Below are 16,429 nucleotides of genomic sequence, written 5' to 3'. Positions count from 1 at the left end.
TTACAATTCATGCTTCAAATAACAGAAAATAGACTGAAATGAGCAGAACACACTGGCCACGGGCCAAGCAAAGGGGCTTTGAGCTATCCTGCCCTAAGCTAAGCCTTATCTGCAGAGCAACCACAGGTCTGAGGCAGGTTACCTCAAAGCCATCTGGCAGGTGCACAGGGCCTATAGAAACAAGATCTGGGACCACAGCCATATGCCAGGTGTGTGGCCTCAAGCAGAATGCCTGACAATGGGCAGTCAAAAACTGCTAAGTGTAGGAAATCCCTTCTACTGCCAAGCAGGGAAGTCCCATAGCCCACAGCAGGGAAATGAGGACAGTGACGATGAGCAAGCCACATACTGCAGGGAGCAGCACTCCAGGAAGTCCAGAAAGGCTGGACACATGTACACTGGTGTGAACAAAAGCTGACAAGAGCATCCATTTATCTGGTGGACAACTTGACTCCTCCGCCTCGCCTTCCACATTCATGAGCCCCAGGCTTGGCTGGAAGCTGACACTGAATGTGTTGTTAGTTGAAGCCAGTTTCTGGGCCTTGTCCCATAGCTCAGTCTAATAACACTATCCTAATCACATTCCCAGGGACACAGCTGACTGTAGGGACTGGGGCTGGGTCAGGGGTTGTGTTTCTGGTAGAAAGGCCGACTGGTGATCTAACTGTAGCATCAGTCTAGCTGGCATCACACAGCAGAAACAAAATATGGCATTAATAGCTTCCTGGCAGGGTGTGGCTAAGCAGGGTGTGGCGTGGTAGCTTACTAGACTAATGTGTGGAGGCTCTGGATGCAACTGTTAGTGCTCTTCCCTTAGCTGCACCAGGGTCAGGGGCCCCTCGTCACAGGTGCCCAGCTATCTGCTTGGGCTTCTTGGGGAAGTGTGGAAACTCTGAGGACCTGGAATTCAGTAGATCTCATGCTCTTGTCCATAGAGTGAAGTGGCCAGATAGCTGAGTGCTTGCTCTAAGATCTAAAGACTTGCAGGGCAGGTGCCCTCTTACCTGAGGAATTAGGTGGCTGGCTGGTGGCTCGGGTCCCTGGGGATGGGGAGGTGCTAGGATCTTCCTAAGAGAGAGAGAAGGTCCCGTCATTAGTCTGTCTGTTAGCAACAAGCACGGTACCTCTGCGCCAGCTTGCTTTCCGCATGTCCTGAAGGCATACGATCAGTATATGGCTATCAGTAAAGAGCAAAATCCTCACATCATAATAGGGGGGTTCCCCAGGCTGATGACAGTGAAGAAGGGTCTCAGGAAGGCAGCGTCTCGGGACCCCAGCACCCCGCTAGGCCTCATTTATACAGAAGATATGCCTTTTTTTTTTTAAAGGTGGAAAAAAATGCCTGACCAGTGTTTCACCAGAGCCTCACTAGTGAAAGCCTCTCCTTAAGGCTCTGTGGCCTAAGCTATTGAGGTATTTTGAAGCTAGGGCTAGGGAGTACTTGCTGGCACCTAAGAAAAGCCACTGCTGACTCTGGAATCTGAGGCCCAACACACCCACGTAAATATCCAGTGGTACTGGCCAGCATGTTTGGCTTAAGGCCACAAGGATGCAAGACACAGGACAGTTGGGTGAGGACCCCATTTTGGTCCCTTGACAGGTCTGGAAGGCAGCCTTGTCTATATGAACCACATGACAGAAGCAGAGAGCTAGGGAAATGGGGGGTAACCTTCCTAATCTGGGGTCTGAGAGGTCATTTTTAGTGAGTAAAGATCATGCAGAAGTATAGGCTGAGAGAGGCTATCTGGTGAGCTGGGCCCATGCCCATGCCCAGTGAAGCGGCTCCTGTTATAAGATCCGAGTAAACAGGGACATCTCAGAAAAACACTGGGAAGCCAAGAATTTCCTTAGTAAGATAAGCTCAGAAACTTTAGGAAGGTAGCAGAACTCTCCAGAAGGGAAAGGCTAATTAACATTCCTCAGATCACAGGGTGAGAAACAACCTGCAGGTGGGGACACATTCCTCAGGGTGGACCTTTGCCCACCTTCAGACAAGGAAGTCCATGCCACCTCATTCCCTAAAGACCAATCAGTTTAAAAAGTCACACTGTTCTACCAATCACATTGTGTCTAATGGCTGCTGCCCTGAAAATTGTATAAAAGCTCACTGAACAAGCTGGGTGGGGTCGCCTCCTTTCCTTAGAGTCTGGGGATAGATGGCCTCAGTGCACTGAAATAAAAATTCTCATGCTCTTTGCATCAATCAGGCTCCATGTGATTCACTCAGGGGGTCTCTGGTAATCTAAGGCTCGTCAGGGTCTTACAGTGTGCAGACTGAATGGGAACAGACTGGCAGGGAGGCCTAGAGCCCAGGTGCACCTGACCCACCTCACTGGCTAAGCATGTGAGAAAGACCAGGCAGGCAGCATGCATGGGGCCCACCGGCCATAACTCTCTAGTTCTGCTAGAGAGGCACAGCCTCCATGCTGTTTGTATGAGAGGGTTTACTCAGTAGGCCCAGTAGAATGACACCTTTTTTTTTTTTTTTTTTTTTGAGATTTTCTTTTTCCCCCTCAAGATAGGATTTCTTTGTGTAGCCCTGGCTGTCCTGGAACTCACTCTGTAGACCAGGCTGGTCTCAAACTCAGAAATCTGCCTGCCTCTGCCTCCCAAGTGCTGGGATTAAAGGCATGTGCCACCACTGCCCGGCTGCCATTTTTTTTTTTTTTTTTAAAATAAGAAAGCTTATCATGTACATTAAAAAAACATTGGTCACCATAAATAGAAGTTGAGGCTGAGGGCTCTGTGCTGACAGACCAATCTCCATATGCCTGCTAGGGACAAGAGCCCGGGGCTCCAGAATCCTGCCATAGCTGGGGACCACAGCTCCCACTGGCCTCAAGTGGAGTGTTTAAAATTATAAGTAATTTGAAATAAAACCATTTTGACTTCCATCAGACTTCAGTAGATGTACCCAAATCCCTGGCATGCTGGAGTACAACAGTCCTGAGTCCCTTGGGATTCTCTAAGCACTTCTGGCTGGGAATTTCCTGCCTACTTCTGCTTTCCCTGCTGAGGGATGGCTCCAAGGGTCTGGTCAAAAGAATGTTCAGGAGATGCAAGCCTGTCTGGGTCTGCACCATGAGGGGATTCCCGTCCCTCCCTCACAGCTATGTCCAAACCAGGTACCCAGCTTCCAGTGCCCTCACTGGGAGCTGTGCTTGCACTGGAGGCAGGCCTGGGGGAGTGGGCTTGCACTGGAGGCAGGCCTGAGGGAGTGGGCTTGCACTGGAGGCAGGCCTGGGGGAGTGGGCTTGCACTGGAGGCAGGCCTGAGGGAGTGGGCTTGCACTGGAGGCAGGCCTGAGGGAGTGGGCTGGCACTGGAGGCAGGCCTGAGGGAGTGGGCTGGCACTGGAGGCAGGCCTGAGGGAGTGGGCTTGCACTGGAGGCAGGCCTGAGGGAGTGGGCTGGCACTGGAGGCAGGCCTGGGGGAGTGGGCTTGCACTGGAGGCAGGCCTGGGGGAGTGGGCTGGCACTGGAGGCAGGCCTGGGGGAGTGGGCTGGCACTGGAGGCAGGCCTGGGGGAGTGGGCTGGCACTGGAAGCAGGCCTGAGGGAGTGGGCTGGCTGGTGGAGCGCTGCCTACCGTTTGGCTCTCGTCTTCCTTTCTGTCGGCGGGCTTGTCTGTCTGGGAGGCTGCCTTTCTCCTAGATATTAGGGAGAGAAAAATAGACATCAGCTTCCCAAGGCTTCACCGTGAACTAGAGCTCTCAGGCTGCCTCTTTTTTGTGGGGTGGGGGTGGGGGGTTTGAGACAGGGTCTCTCTGTGTAGCCCTGGCTGTCCTGGAACTCACTCTGTAGACCAGGCTGGCCTCGAACTCAGAAATCTGCCTGCCTCTGCCTCCCAAGTGCTGGGATTAAAGGCGTGCGCCACCACCGCCCCACCAGGCTGTCTCTTCTTATACTTGGTTCCCTGACAGACTGTGTAGCTTAGGATGTTGGTTTATGTGGACAGGCCACTTAGTTAGGCATCTCCTTTCATGAGCCAAGGTTAGTGGCAAAGTCTTTCTGTACTCACCCATGGCCTAGACTCAAAACTGGTCTGGGCAGGAAGTAAGCACTTGGGGTGTTTCTTTGCTTACTGAGCTGGTGATGGCCATAGCTTCTGAGGGAGAAACATGGTAGTGCTTAGGTCCCCCAGGGGACAGGGTTACTCAAGGCCTGTAGACGAACTGGAATCCTGGACTAGTCTGTCTCTTCTGAGTCAGAGCTGTGGGAAGCTTCTACTGCAGCTGGCTGGTTGAGGAATCTCAACTCTAGCATCACATCACAGTGGGGAAGATTTTCTCTTGCCACACTTGTGTCTTGGACCTTAGTTAAGCCAGTCACACCCTTTCTAGTCTAGAACAACACTAAGGAGCTAAAAGCACCCAGGAGAGCAGCGGGGCTGTTCTATACTCAACCCCTATATTTTCCTCAGACGCATGAATCTTCTACAGGACTCTAACTTTATTAGTGCTTCCTGGTCTCAATGGTCACATGCATCTGGCTTCCTCCCGGGTGTAGACACAGGCCTCTCGTGCTTCCTATCAATGTGCTCCAGTGGGTGTTCAATTGTGAGGCCTCTCATAACCTGAGGTGAGCGGCCTGCCAGGAGTGAAGTGAGCTTGCTGTATGCTGAGGAGCTATCTCCGGCTGTCAGTGGCAGGGCTCACACAAGCTCTCTCAGGACAGGAGGTCATGAAAGTGCAACAGCAAAACAGCTTTAGAACTCATGGAATGTGGCCCACCGGTTAGTATAAGCACGATGGCTGTGTCTGCGCCTCAGAGGCTGCTGTGGAGCATCACTCTGCTTGTGGCCGTCACAGTCAACATGTCCTTCATAATCCATGACTTGTAGGAAAACTCTAAGGGGTGTCCAGCCCCTCACTGGGCAGTGTCACTATAATAGCGATGGAGCTTTTTCAAGCATCACTACTGGAGCAGATAAATGATTCAACTACCACCCTTAGAAGGAATTTAGAGATGCAGATTGTTAGTGGCCTTGGGGAACAATTTGAATTTCAGAAAGGAACACTTAATAGTTGAGTTAGGGAAATTTTTTGAGGTGGGGGAACAAGAAACAATGGCAGCCTGACTGGTACTAGCTGATATGCCTCTTCCTCCCTAAGGCTGGGCTGCTGAGCAAGGTGATGACTAATTTCTTGGACTCATCTTTGCCCTTAGTTTCCTGATGGGACTTAATAAAAAAAAATGTTAATGAGTAGATGTACCCTGAGGATTTAAAATAAAAATGACTGATTGTTTCTTACATAAAAGTTTAGATTTATGACTCTCTTAAGATTTTATGATTATGATTACTTTTTAAGATAAATAATAATTCTTTCTTTGTAACTGCAAATTGCAGCCTGCCAGTAAGAGAAACTAGCTGAGAAAATTATTTTGCTTGCATATATTTTATTAATCTATAACAAGATGCTTAGTTATGAATGTATGTGGGTTCTTGGGAATAACTTGTTGTTTTTAACCCTGTACTGTTTAAACTGTTCTAAGTAATGTTTATTCACATGAGGGTATTGGGGAACATGTTTTTCTATGTATACTCATTGTAATGGATCACTTAGTGAAAAACACAAATCACATTGTGATTTTGTCCTCCTTGAAAGATTGTTAGGATATAAGTTGTAGAAGAAAAAATAGTTGTTATATATATGTGTGTGTGTGGTGTCCATGTGTTTGTGTCTGTGTGTGTGTTTGCGTATAATATATGTGTGTGTATGTGTGTGTATGTGTGTGTGTGTGTCTGTGTGTCTGTGACTGTGTATGATTCTCCTCCTCCTTTTCTCGCCAGCCCCAAAGAGTTTCTCACTGGCCCCAGTGAATCAAGCTTTGTGTCCTCAGAGAAAAGTCTGCTGAATGATCAATCACTGACTCTACGCCCACCTCAGTTTTCCCTGACCTGTCGAAACTGGCCTTTGACAAGTTATTCCTCCCACAGACAGGACCAGTAAGTCTCATTAATCCTATCTCTATATTTCTTCCCACTCTGACCTATCTTAAGTCATCGCCTACTCCGTGGCAGTTGCCATCAGCTCTTCCTGGATGACAAAGGTCTCTTCACTGGTCTGCCATTGGTTTACCCATGATGCCCATAGCCACGTTTTGTCTCTGAAAAGCAGAGGGATGCCTTGCAGAGAGTGTTCCTTAGTGGTAGTCATTTACCTAACACGTGAGAGGGTATGCGTTCCATCCCAACAAACAGACAATACAAACCAAGCCCCTCCAGTCTACACTGGTAAGATTCAGAGGTTAGTAAATGTCTGTGTCAGCACAGCAGCCCTCAGTAAGAGCTCACCCCTGTAAGTTCTCTACTGCAAGTGGACTCCGGCTAGAAGAGAAGCAGGAGAAAAAGCTGCAGTACTGCTAATCTCATGAAACAGATTTCAAAGCCTCGCTCGATTGATCCAAAAGCACGTTTGCTTTTGTAGTGCCTGGACCCCACCTCCAACCCCCAGCACCGGGCGTCTGCTTGGCTCCTGGCAACTCTAACCTTTTCCTGTTTTTAGAGAGGAAGAGTATTTCCTCTCAGTTTGGGATACATCATCTAAGCCAAGTTGTTAAGGTTACTGGTCTTAGGTTGAGGGAAGGTACAAACACTTTCTTTTCTAAAATGTTTTCTCCTGTTATATGAAGCCCCGTTCTGAGATCCAGCTGGGAAGCGAGGCACTCCTTCAGCCTCCTCTCCAGCCGACCTCCTCTAGTCTTCCATATGTACTGGCTTCTCAGCCTGTGCAGGTGCTTGAACACTGCCTGGCACCTCTGCCACCCTCAGCCCACACACCTGCACTTCTCTAAGCAGAGGACAGGTGGAGCCTCCTCTGTGAACCCTGTCTCTTCCTCCTGCAGGCCCTGACGTACTGTTCTGGGAAGGCGTCTTCATGTCTGCCTAGCCTATCTAGGAGGCCTGGGAAGGCTAATGCTGCCTACAAACACCCCACTGCCCCTCAACACTAGTCCTTAATGAAGCATCTGGTACATGTGTGGAGGTTTTGGCCACCAAGAAGCAATAGCCCGGCTATCTGCACTTCTGGACCTTTGTCTTCTCTTCATGCTCACAGAGCCTTCCTATTGGATTCAATGAGATACTTTAGGGTCACAGTGTGGATGGCCGAGGCATACGGTCCTCGATGAGGCTCATCAGCCTTGAAAGTAGAAGGGACCGAGAAAGCAAGTGGCAGGGTTTACCCAGCCGCCCAGTCATCTCAGGACAGGCCTACCTACCTAGGCATGGGGAGGGCCCTTTGTTCAGTGAGGGCACAGTGAAGGGTGCCTGGTCTGCCTACCCTGCCAGGCACTACTCTCGGCACTACTAGAGCACCAGGGAGCAGGCCTGTGCTGTGGCTTTGTGTTCTCAGGTGCAGAGTGCTGGGATAGCAGGCCTGCTCCCGTGCTCTCTGGGTCTCCAGGCCCCCACAGCCTTAGAACCAAGCCAGCATTCCTGGTGGTAGGTCACATGTAAGAGTGACAGGGTGGGGCTGGAGAGATGGCTCAGAGGTTAAGAGCATGGGCTGCACTTCCAGAGGTCCTAAGTTCAATTCCCAGCCACCACATGGTGGCTCACAACCATCTGTAATGGGGTCTGATGCACTCTTTTGGCCTGTGGGAATACATGCAGGCAGAATACTGTATATAATAAATAAATCTTAAAAAAAAAAAAAGTGACAGGGTAATGTCCTGGACAGGATAGAATTATACTTGTCAGGGTGAAGAGAAACTAGGCCCAGAGCTGCCCCTGACACAGAGGAACCTATCTTTTCCCATCTCTTTCTGTGTCTGGATTGCCTCACTCGAGACCTCTTTTAAAATCACATATCAGATTTCCTGTACATCAGATATTTATTTTACAATTTCTAACAGTAGCAACTCTTTAACACAACTCTGCATATTATAGTGACCCCCCAACCATCAAATTATTTCATTGCTACTTCATAACTATAATTTTGCTACTGTTAGAAATTGTAAAATAAATATCTGATATACAGGAAATCTGATATGTGATTTTAAAAGAGGTCTCAACCCATAGGTTGAAAACCACTGGACTAGGGATTGCATACATATAGCTCTCATTAGGAAAGGAAAACACAATAGATAGTTATGAATGGATGGGGCAGGTTGGAATGGGAGAGTTAAATGGGGTAGGGGATGGAAGAGAGGGACAAGGGAGATAATATGGGTGGGGGGACAGCTAGAATTAAGGGCTATTTGGGTATAAAATGGCCTAATAGAAGTTTTCTAAAATATATACTGAAATTGACAAATATGGGGGAGTCATCTCTTGTCATCAAATGAAGTGTCTAGTACTAGGATTGGGTTACATCTATTTGAGTTGTTGGTCAAAAGGCTCCCATGGAAATCCCTAAACAATCCGGGTTATTGCCAAGACTATAGGTTGCTCTCCATCAACTGATAGCAAGGCACCACTGCTGAAGAGAAGACCAACACAACCCACTGAACATGCAGAAGTCAAGCTGGTGTCTTCACCCCTATGTTCTGGCGTCTAGTCAGTGCTTTTAACCACTGAGCCATCTCTCCAGCCCCTTGTTTGTCTCTCAAGTGCAGGGGTGCTGTTCTAGGCCCCCTGGATGTATCTTAGCAATGACATTCAACTGAGGATAGTGGCTTCCCCTAGGAGGTACTGTACCCACCTCTTAGCCAGCAGCTTGTTCATTTCTTCCATGAGGCCTCCTCCACCTCCCCCACTGCTTGCCCGGTTGGCATCGGACTTTGAAGTCCCGCTAGGACTGGAGCCTCCAGATGCATCTTCTGGCTGAGGGTAAGGAAGAAGCATGTGTCAGACGCTGACCCAATGGTGGGAGAAGAAAGGTCCTAGGAGTGAGTCTGCTAGTCCAACATTTTCAAGTCCACAGAGAACCAGAAATCTAGGGAGGTTCAGGAACAGGCTCGGTAGGCCCACAGGCATGCATCCTTGCCCAAGCCAGTTTACTCACAAGGGAGGAGGGAAGCCACTTTCAAGCCAGAGGTAATCATCAGAGCACTCTTTTACAACTAGACTTATACATCTACAGCTCTTTCCAGGAGCACATGCACCAGGGGTGGGGAGCTGAATCAGCTGGAAGCACATTTCATGGGAAAAGCAAAGGCAGAGTCAGTACTTATTAACTAAGGCAGCTTGTAGCTGATAAAGTGCTGGCCCTGTTTACTGGTTTAATAACTGGCAGAGAGCTGGCCAGCCGGGCCTGGGGAATAGAGTTTTGCTCAGTGTCTCATGATGAGCAGGTGAGGGTGATGTTTAAAGGGTGGCTGGCCCGCCCACCCTGACAGGAACTCTTACCCGCTGCACCCTCCTTAGCTTGGCTCCCGCCAGAGCAGCAGCCAGTCCTGATGCAGAGCTCTCATCATGGTTGGCCCCCTGGGCTCCTCCAGCTGGCAGTGGGGGCGGGGGTGGGGGAGTAGACCCTGTGGGTGGAGGTGGAACTGGGGGTGGAGGTGGGGGTGGAGGTCCACTACAGGAGAGAGTGGTGCTGATTGCCGATGAGGGATGCCCAGGGGGCAGAATGGGCCCTGGAAGGCAAAGGGGAGGAGTCAGTCTCTAACACCTAGGGGTGTCCAGCTACTGTTTTCATTCCAGGTCCTTCAAAAGAATGGAGGGCAGCTTGCTCATCAGAGATGAGTTACACAAGAGTCTGTCTTTCTCAGGAAGGCCCTACAGAACCTAGCTCTGTTACAATCCCTCCCTATTCCAATCTCCCAGCATCGGGTGCTGGCTACACTGACATACAATCGCTTAACACCCTTGAGCCCGCAGAGCTCCTCTTGCTCCACTCATGCTTCTCCAGTATGTGTGGGGAGTTCCTGGCAGTGGTGTTTTCCACTTTAAGTACTTGGCTCCATCTTAGAGCACTGACTGAAGTTGGTCTCAAGATGTAAGTGGGACTAGTACTTGGTCCCTGGGGTCTCTAAAGGTAAGGAACTGTGGGTCCAGAGGTGACCAGGAGTTTGGGTCAAGGAACCACTGAAGGCTAGCCTCCACTGTGTATCTAGTCAGGCACCTCCAGTGAATCAGGCACTGTGCCATACACTGAGGAAAACACCTCAGGGTGCTTATGGCCTAGTAAGGACAGGCAGCAAGTTACAGAGGAGAGCACAGACTTGTGCTGCAAGGTAAGCTCTATAAAGTATGCACAGGAAGCCTGTCAGCTGAAGTTCTCGGAAGACCACCCTATAGAGCTGGGAGCACACAGGAGAGGTGGTGTCAGGTAGGTGAAGGAACCAGTAGCGAGCCAAGAGAACGGGATGTGTGGGAGGGAGAGAAAGTAGAAGCTAGTGCTGGAGCGGAAGAGGGAAGGGAAGATGCAGGGCAGGCTGCACTTCAGAGCTGTGTCCTAGGCTGATGGGACGTGATGTTAGAACTAGACTTGCTCAAGGCTGCATAGGAGCCTGGGCAGCAGAGGGGAAATGCTGCCAAAGCTGAGAAGGCAGTATACCCCCGAGGGCAGGGTGTTTGCCATGAGCAACACAGAACCTGAGGATGCACTGACCAAGGGTTCTATGTGAGTCAGGGCCTCTGGGGCAGTGTGGACAGCAGCTGGAGGAAGGGGAGTCTCACCTACCTGTGGCCGAGATTCTTCTCTCCAGAGACTCCTGGCGGTGCTGCTGCTCCATTACTTGTCTGAAAGGCAACCATAGCAGACACCTTGAGCTCTCTGTGCCCACGCTCCCACATTCTAAAGCTGGTTCTGTGGTACTTCTGAGACCCACAACACTGGGCTCTGTGTGTGTGTGGAGGAAAAAGGATTATGATGAATGCTGTCATAGGCATGGCCCACTTTTTTCTTTCCTTTTCTTTTCCTTTCTCTCTCTCTTTCTTTCTCTCTTTCTTTTAGAAAGGGTCTCTCATTTATCTAGAATTTAGCGAGCAGGCAAGGTTGGCTGGCCAGTGAACAGCAGGGTTTGCCTGTTTGCCTTTGCCTCCTAAACTCTGGTATTCAAGTGGGTGGTGTCACATCTAACTTTTTAAGGAAAAAACAAGAGTGCTGGGGCTCTACTCAGTGCCTTACAAGCACGTCACTGGCGGAGCTACCTTCCCGCACCCCTGGGCTGCCCCTGACAGAGCTGGAGACAGATGGAAGAGGACTGGCAAGCTGGGCACACTGAGTGAGAAGTAGCTCAGAGAAACCTGTGTGACCCTCTGTCCAACCTGATTCACTCAGTGGAGTGAGTGGGCTCACTCAGTGGAGTGAGTGGGCTAATGGTCTGTCTGTCTGTTTGGAGCCACTGTAGTGGCTTCAATAGCTGTGCCCCAGAAGAAATGGAAGATATGCCTCATTTTAGTCCTCCGTCAGAGGGCCCTCTGGAACTACAGGGTTACTAAGCACGGTTCAGAAGGGGTTTAGGGAAGAATGAGTCTGCTGGCTATGGACCTGTCTCCTTAGTCTGCAGTGGCATGAGTAAGTGCCTTCCTGCTGCCCCTGTTGTCAGAGGATACTGGAATGTGCTGGCCTCAGCTCTGTGTGTCTTGGCTAGCTGAAAGGTGCTCCTGGCTCTACTGGGAAGCTTTCAGTCAGGCATATGTGGGACAAGGGTTACCTTCTCTGGATATCCATCTCCTCAGGAGAGGGGCCATTCTGCACCTGACGCTGTGTGGAGGGGCCTGTAGGGAAGAGATGCAGAGTAGAACGTTTAGTGGAGGGAAGAAAGGCCCCAACAAAGAACTGTAATGGCACACTCTCCACTCCTCCTGACCTCAGAGGAGATGCCCCACCTTCCTTCAAAAGTGGGCTCTCACACCTTTGCAACACCCACATATCTTGATATCTCTCTCATTCACCCTTTCTCTCTTTGTTTCCTATGGCTGTCCCTCTGAAGCACAGTGGAATCCACATTCTGCGGACACCTCTCTACTTCTCTTTAAACAGCACTTGCTGTGTCTGCTCACTGGCCACTCCCCCTGCCCCACTAGTGTTTAAGAACCATGAGTTCTGATGGGTTCTTTGAGTGAAGGACTAATAGCTACAGCTGGTGAATATCAAGGCCAGATTGAACCTAGGAACTAAGCACGTGTGGGGTGGCCCCTCCTTGAACCTGCTACTAACACTGGGAGTCTGGAGCTGTGGGAACCCTGCATGGCTCCCTTTGTTCTGGGCCACCGTGAAACCTCCTAGGCTATACCCACTTTGGACCTGAAAAGATGGGTCTGAATCTCCTGTTCTCAGGAGGGCTGGTGTTGGGACCTGCACATTTAAAGAGAAATCCAGGCTTGCTGCAGCTCCAACCTGAGAAAGACCTGATTGTTTTCCAAGGGTCAGCGCACATGGTCCCTTTGTGAGTGTACAGAGGAGAGTGGCTTGTGCAAACAGCTTTGTTCCCACCTTTGGGTGAAGCGAGTGTGAATCTACACCTCAGACAGCAGACAGTCTCTTCAGCCTCCCACTTCCCAGAAGCCCAGGGTCTTAGTGGTCTTCCTCTTCTTATGTACAGAAAATGTTATTTCCCATGGGAACCTGATGAGAGCAATTCCCAGACAACTTTTTCTCAATCTATATTTCAACTATAATTCTCACACAACTAGGAGAGTGTTCCACGAGGACTTGGGACCACTAAGGAAGCCAGGCCCAGGAAGTTAGGTGACTTGCTCAAAGGTTGTGCTAGAAGCAGAGCAAGACAAAGCACCTGTCAAATGTCTCTTCTCAAGTTCAGTTTCAGCATGATGACATGGCTGAATGACATGACATGTCAGACTGGCTTGAAGAATGAGATGGTGGACTCACATGCCACCTGAAGAGCCACAAGCTGCCCTGCCCCTGGATGGAGCATGCAGGAGCAGACTTGTGTCTGTGCAGCAGACAGAGTTGCTTGACCTTTGCCTCCTCACTCTGGTGAAGGCAGGGTTCACAACGCCTCAGTCCTACATTCTGGGACTCTGCTGTTAGCCTGGCCAAGGTTGTGATGGTTTAAATGAGAACTGTCCTCCATAGCTCTGGCTATCTGCACACCTGGTCACCAGTTCGAGGTCATGTTTGGGGAGGTTTAGGAGGCATGGCCTTGCTGCAGGAAGTATGTTACTGGGGCAGGCTTTGGGGGATCATAGCCTTGTGCTGCTTCCAGTTTGTGCTCGGCTCCTGCCTCTACTCCTTCCCACCACGATGGACTCTATACCCTGGAACTGAGAGCCAAAGGAAGTAAGCCTCTTTTGCTTGTGGTGTTTTCTTACAGCAGCAGACAGGTAACTAAGACACAGGCTTAGGTTCAAGCTTGAACAACTGAGCTCACCCCTGGGTCTAGACTGCTTTCCTCCTTCTGGAGGCTGAGTTTCTATTCTGGCAACCTTGTGTTGCTCCTTGTCTGAAGTTTGGTCCCACCTTATGACTAAGACCCTGGGTGTCTGGCCCACACTGACCGATGCAAGGTCTGCTCAGCCTCTGGCCTGGCTTGGTTACTATGGCTGTCTCTTCTCCTGTTAGGACACTCCGATAGCAGCTATGCTCAGTGTTCTGCTGTCACATAGTGGACTTCCCAGTCTTTATGCTGACCAAGACTCCCAAGACCCTCAGCTAACCTGCTACTACAGAAAGCTGGGAAGGCCATCAGGAGCCACAGTCCCTTCCAAGCCTGGAGCTTTGTCCTGAGCAGGAAAAGATGCTCTTGTACATGTGAGGCCCTCTCTCCTAATCCATTGACCAACCACATGTGCCATGGCAGATTCTGACAGAAGGGCTGAAGAAGAGGCCTCTTCTTCTATAATTGTTGCTGGTTTCCTAAGAAGCCCTGGAGAAGAGACCACTCACAGTGGCCTTTCCAGCTAGGCAGCATTTCTCAAGTGGGAGTAGATGTCAACAGGAAAGCTATGGTCATGACTGATGAGACATCCATCTGTCCTCCGCTGAGCTACTGCAGATAACTTCCCTTATGGCTGTAACCACAGGCCAAGATGGTGGACTTGCCTCCTGGGCTGAGCTGTGACCTTGTAGGATGAGGGGTGAGGAGAAGGAGGGTCCCTGATCCCTGACCCTCCTGATCTACAACTCAGTACTTAAGGGTATTTATTTTATTTTATTTTAGTTTGTTTGTTTGTTTGGTTGGTTTTTTCAAAACAGGGATTCTCTGTTCAACAGCTTTGGCTGTCCTGTAATTCACTCGGTAGACTAGGTTGGCCTCGAACTCATAGATAGCCACTTGCCTCTACCTCTCAAGTGCTGGGACTGAAGGCATGCACCACCATGCCTGACTTGAGGGTATTTTTCAAAAAAGATTCATTTTATGTTTGTTTATGTGTATGTATCTGTTACATGAGGATGGGTGTCTATGAAGGCCAGAGAGGGCATTGGATCCCCTGTGCTTGCTGTACAAGCTTGAAGACATGATCTCTAGTGGCATGTAAAACCAGGAGTGATACATACACGCATAACCCCTACATGGCATGACTGACCCCTGTAGGTCCAGCCCTCATAATGGGCCTAACTCCCGGCAGCAAGCCAGGCAAGAGACAGAAGAGAAGAGCTGATAGCCTTCCTCTCAGAATACAAAGAGCTGCTAGGATAGAGGCTGAGCCTCGGGTGAAACCGGAATCCAAGCTTATCTGCTTTAAGCTATGATAGTTCTTGGGAAGGACTGACTTCTTGATGTTGGGAAGGTCTGCATTCTAGCCTCAATTACAAGTGCCACTACTCACACTTCCAAAATAGCTGGCAAATCAGAGGATGTCCTTTATCCTTGAAGGTCACAAGGTAGGGATCACAACAGGAAATAAATAAGAGAGTGAGAAGGGCCATCTCCACCCATGGGACCACAGGAAGTAGAATAATGGGAGGAGAGAGAAGCTGGCTGGAGAGGACAGAGCAGAGTATAGCTAGAACATGGTGGGAGCCAGGAGACTGAATCCTCTGAGAGTGAACTCAGCACTGGGCAGGGCAGAAGCACACCGAGAACCCACTGGAGGTTGACAGGCAGGTAAGAACAACCTCCTCTACCCTCCACAGCTTCTTCAAGACTAGTAAGCTTGCTGGTGGTGCATGCCTTTAGTCCCATGTACTGGATCCTATGCAGGAAGTCCTCTTCATGACTGTAAACTGTCTGGTCAGAGCTGTGCCTTGAAGTCTGATGGGATTAGAAGGGGTGTTGTGTAGGAGACCAAGCTCTGCTCTCTCAGTCCTCCCACTAGTCCTCTACCTCACCTTTCAGTCTCTTCCCATTCCTGGCTGTACTCTTGTAGGACGCTTATATTTATAGAAGTCTCCTCCAGGGTGATTTTATCCACTGTATTTATTTTTTACATTGAGACAAAGTCTCACTATGTAGCTCAGGCTAGTCTTGAACTCCTAGTCTCCTGAGTCTTGATAGATTAGTCTTTGCTGGGTTTACCGCTAAGTAACTAAGACTTCCTCCCTTCTTTGTGCCTCAGTTTCCTATACATGTGAAAGATGGAAATAAGGATCATTTATCTCCAACCCTCCCACCTTGCCTTTGGTTCTGGGGATTAAGTCTAGGACAAGTTCTTTGCCATTGATCTACTCCAGCCTCCAAATATCTATAATTCAAAAGGACAAACAAGAAAACATACCAAATTATTAACAGTGGGTATCTTAGGATCATAGGGATTTCTCCTCATTTTGAATTTCCAAATTATGCATGAGTAGCAGGTACCATCTTTGGGACAGGTAACAAAGTGGTTAAAAGTCCCTCCAGTCCCCACCCGGGTGTCCTGTGTAACTTTACATTCTGAGGTGGGCAGAGGAGGCAAGGCTGACCCCTGCTCCTAATGAAGGCTCTGCTCCCTCCCTACCCACAATGCCACTCTGGACAGCAGCCTCAGCTCCTCTGGGACAGAGCCCAGGCTAGGTTTCCAGCTCTCCTTGTTAGGAAAGGTATCTCCTGGGCTTCTGAAAAGATGGAACCTGAGATCCTAGGAGTGCTGGAGACAAAGGACCCGCACCTGCTCAGTGAGGCCTGATGTAATTTCTGGCCAGCACACGACAGCTGCCCGCTCTGAGCTGGGCAGCGGCCCAAGCCCTCTTGAGTCATTCTCTGCTTCCCTTGCTAACATCTTTCTAGCTGCCTGTTTTCTCTCTTTCCCTTCTGGCTAGAGACTAGGCCCTTCCGTCTGTATGGGTGCTCTTCCTGCTGCTACACAGACAAGTGTCTGTGTAAGAAGGGAGTCCCTTCTTACATAGACAGAGAGTTACTAGGTCCAAGCCATGTAGGAATGGGTAGGACTGGAGCCAGCTCCCTGGACACTGTCCCCGAGCCCATGAGCCTTCTAGCATACTCATACTACCCTGGCACACAGACACCTCCACACCTATGCTTACAAAGCTAAGGCAACTCCTATGTCAAGCTCACCAATGGACAAATGCTTGACTGTCCCCACCTTCCAACTTTGTGTTTTTTGAGACAGGGTCTCACTGTGTTACGCTAGCTGACCTGGAACTTGTTATATAGCTGGTCTTTAACTCACAGAGATCTGCCTAGCCTC

At 49.7% G+C, this 16,429-nt stretch overlaps 1 protein-coding gene across 9 annotated transcripts in view; it reads right to left on the bottom strand.

Moving 5' to 3' along the window:
- The window catches only part of Evl (Enah/Vasp-like), a 123,763-nt gene that overhangs the window by 5,722 nt on the left and 101,612 nt on the right, over positions 1-16,429 (bottom strand). For all 9 annotated transcript variants that reach the window (XM_031356701.1, XM_031356705.1, XM_031356698.1 and 6 more), the window contains exons 4-9: positions 11,548-11,611; positions 10,572-10,630; positions 9,293-9,522; positions 8,646-8,767; positions 3,587-3,647; positions 1,005-1,068 (exon numbers count right to left, since the gene is read on the bottom strand). In XM_031356701.1, the coding sequence (XP_031212561.1) occupies positions 1,005-1,068; positions 3,587-3,647; positions 8,646-8,767; positions 9,293-9,522; positions 10,572-10,630; positions 11,548-11,611 (600 nt within the window). The remainder of the gene's footprint in view (positions 1-1,004; positions 1,069-3,586; positions 3,648-8,645; positions 8,768-9,292; positions 9,523-10,571; positions 10,631-11,547; positions 11,612-16,429) is intronic.

This window comes from Mastomys coucha, unplaced genomic scaffold, assembly GCF_008632895.1.
Source record: "Mastomys coucha isolate ucsf_1 unplaced genomic scaffold, UCSF_Mcou_1 pScaffold6, whole genome shotgun sequence".
NCBI lineage: Eukaryota > Metazoa > Chordata > Mammalia > Rodentia > Muridae > Mastomys > Mastomys coucha.
This window is presented reverse-complemented; position numbering and strand designations above follow the sequence as displayed.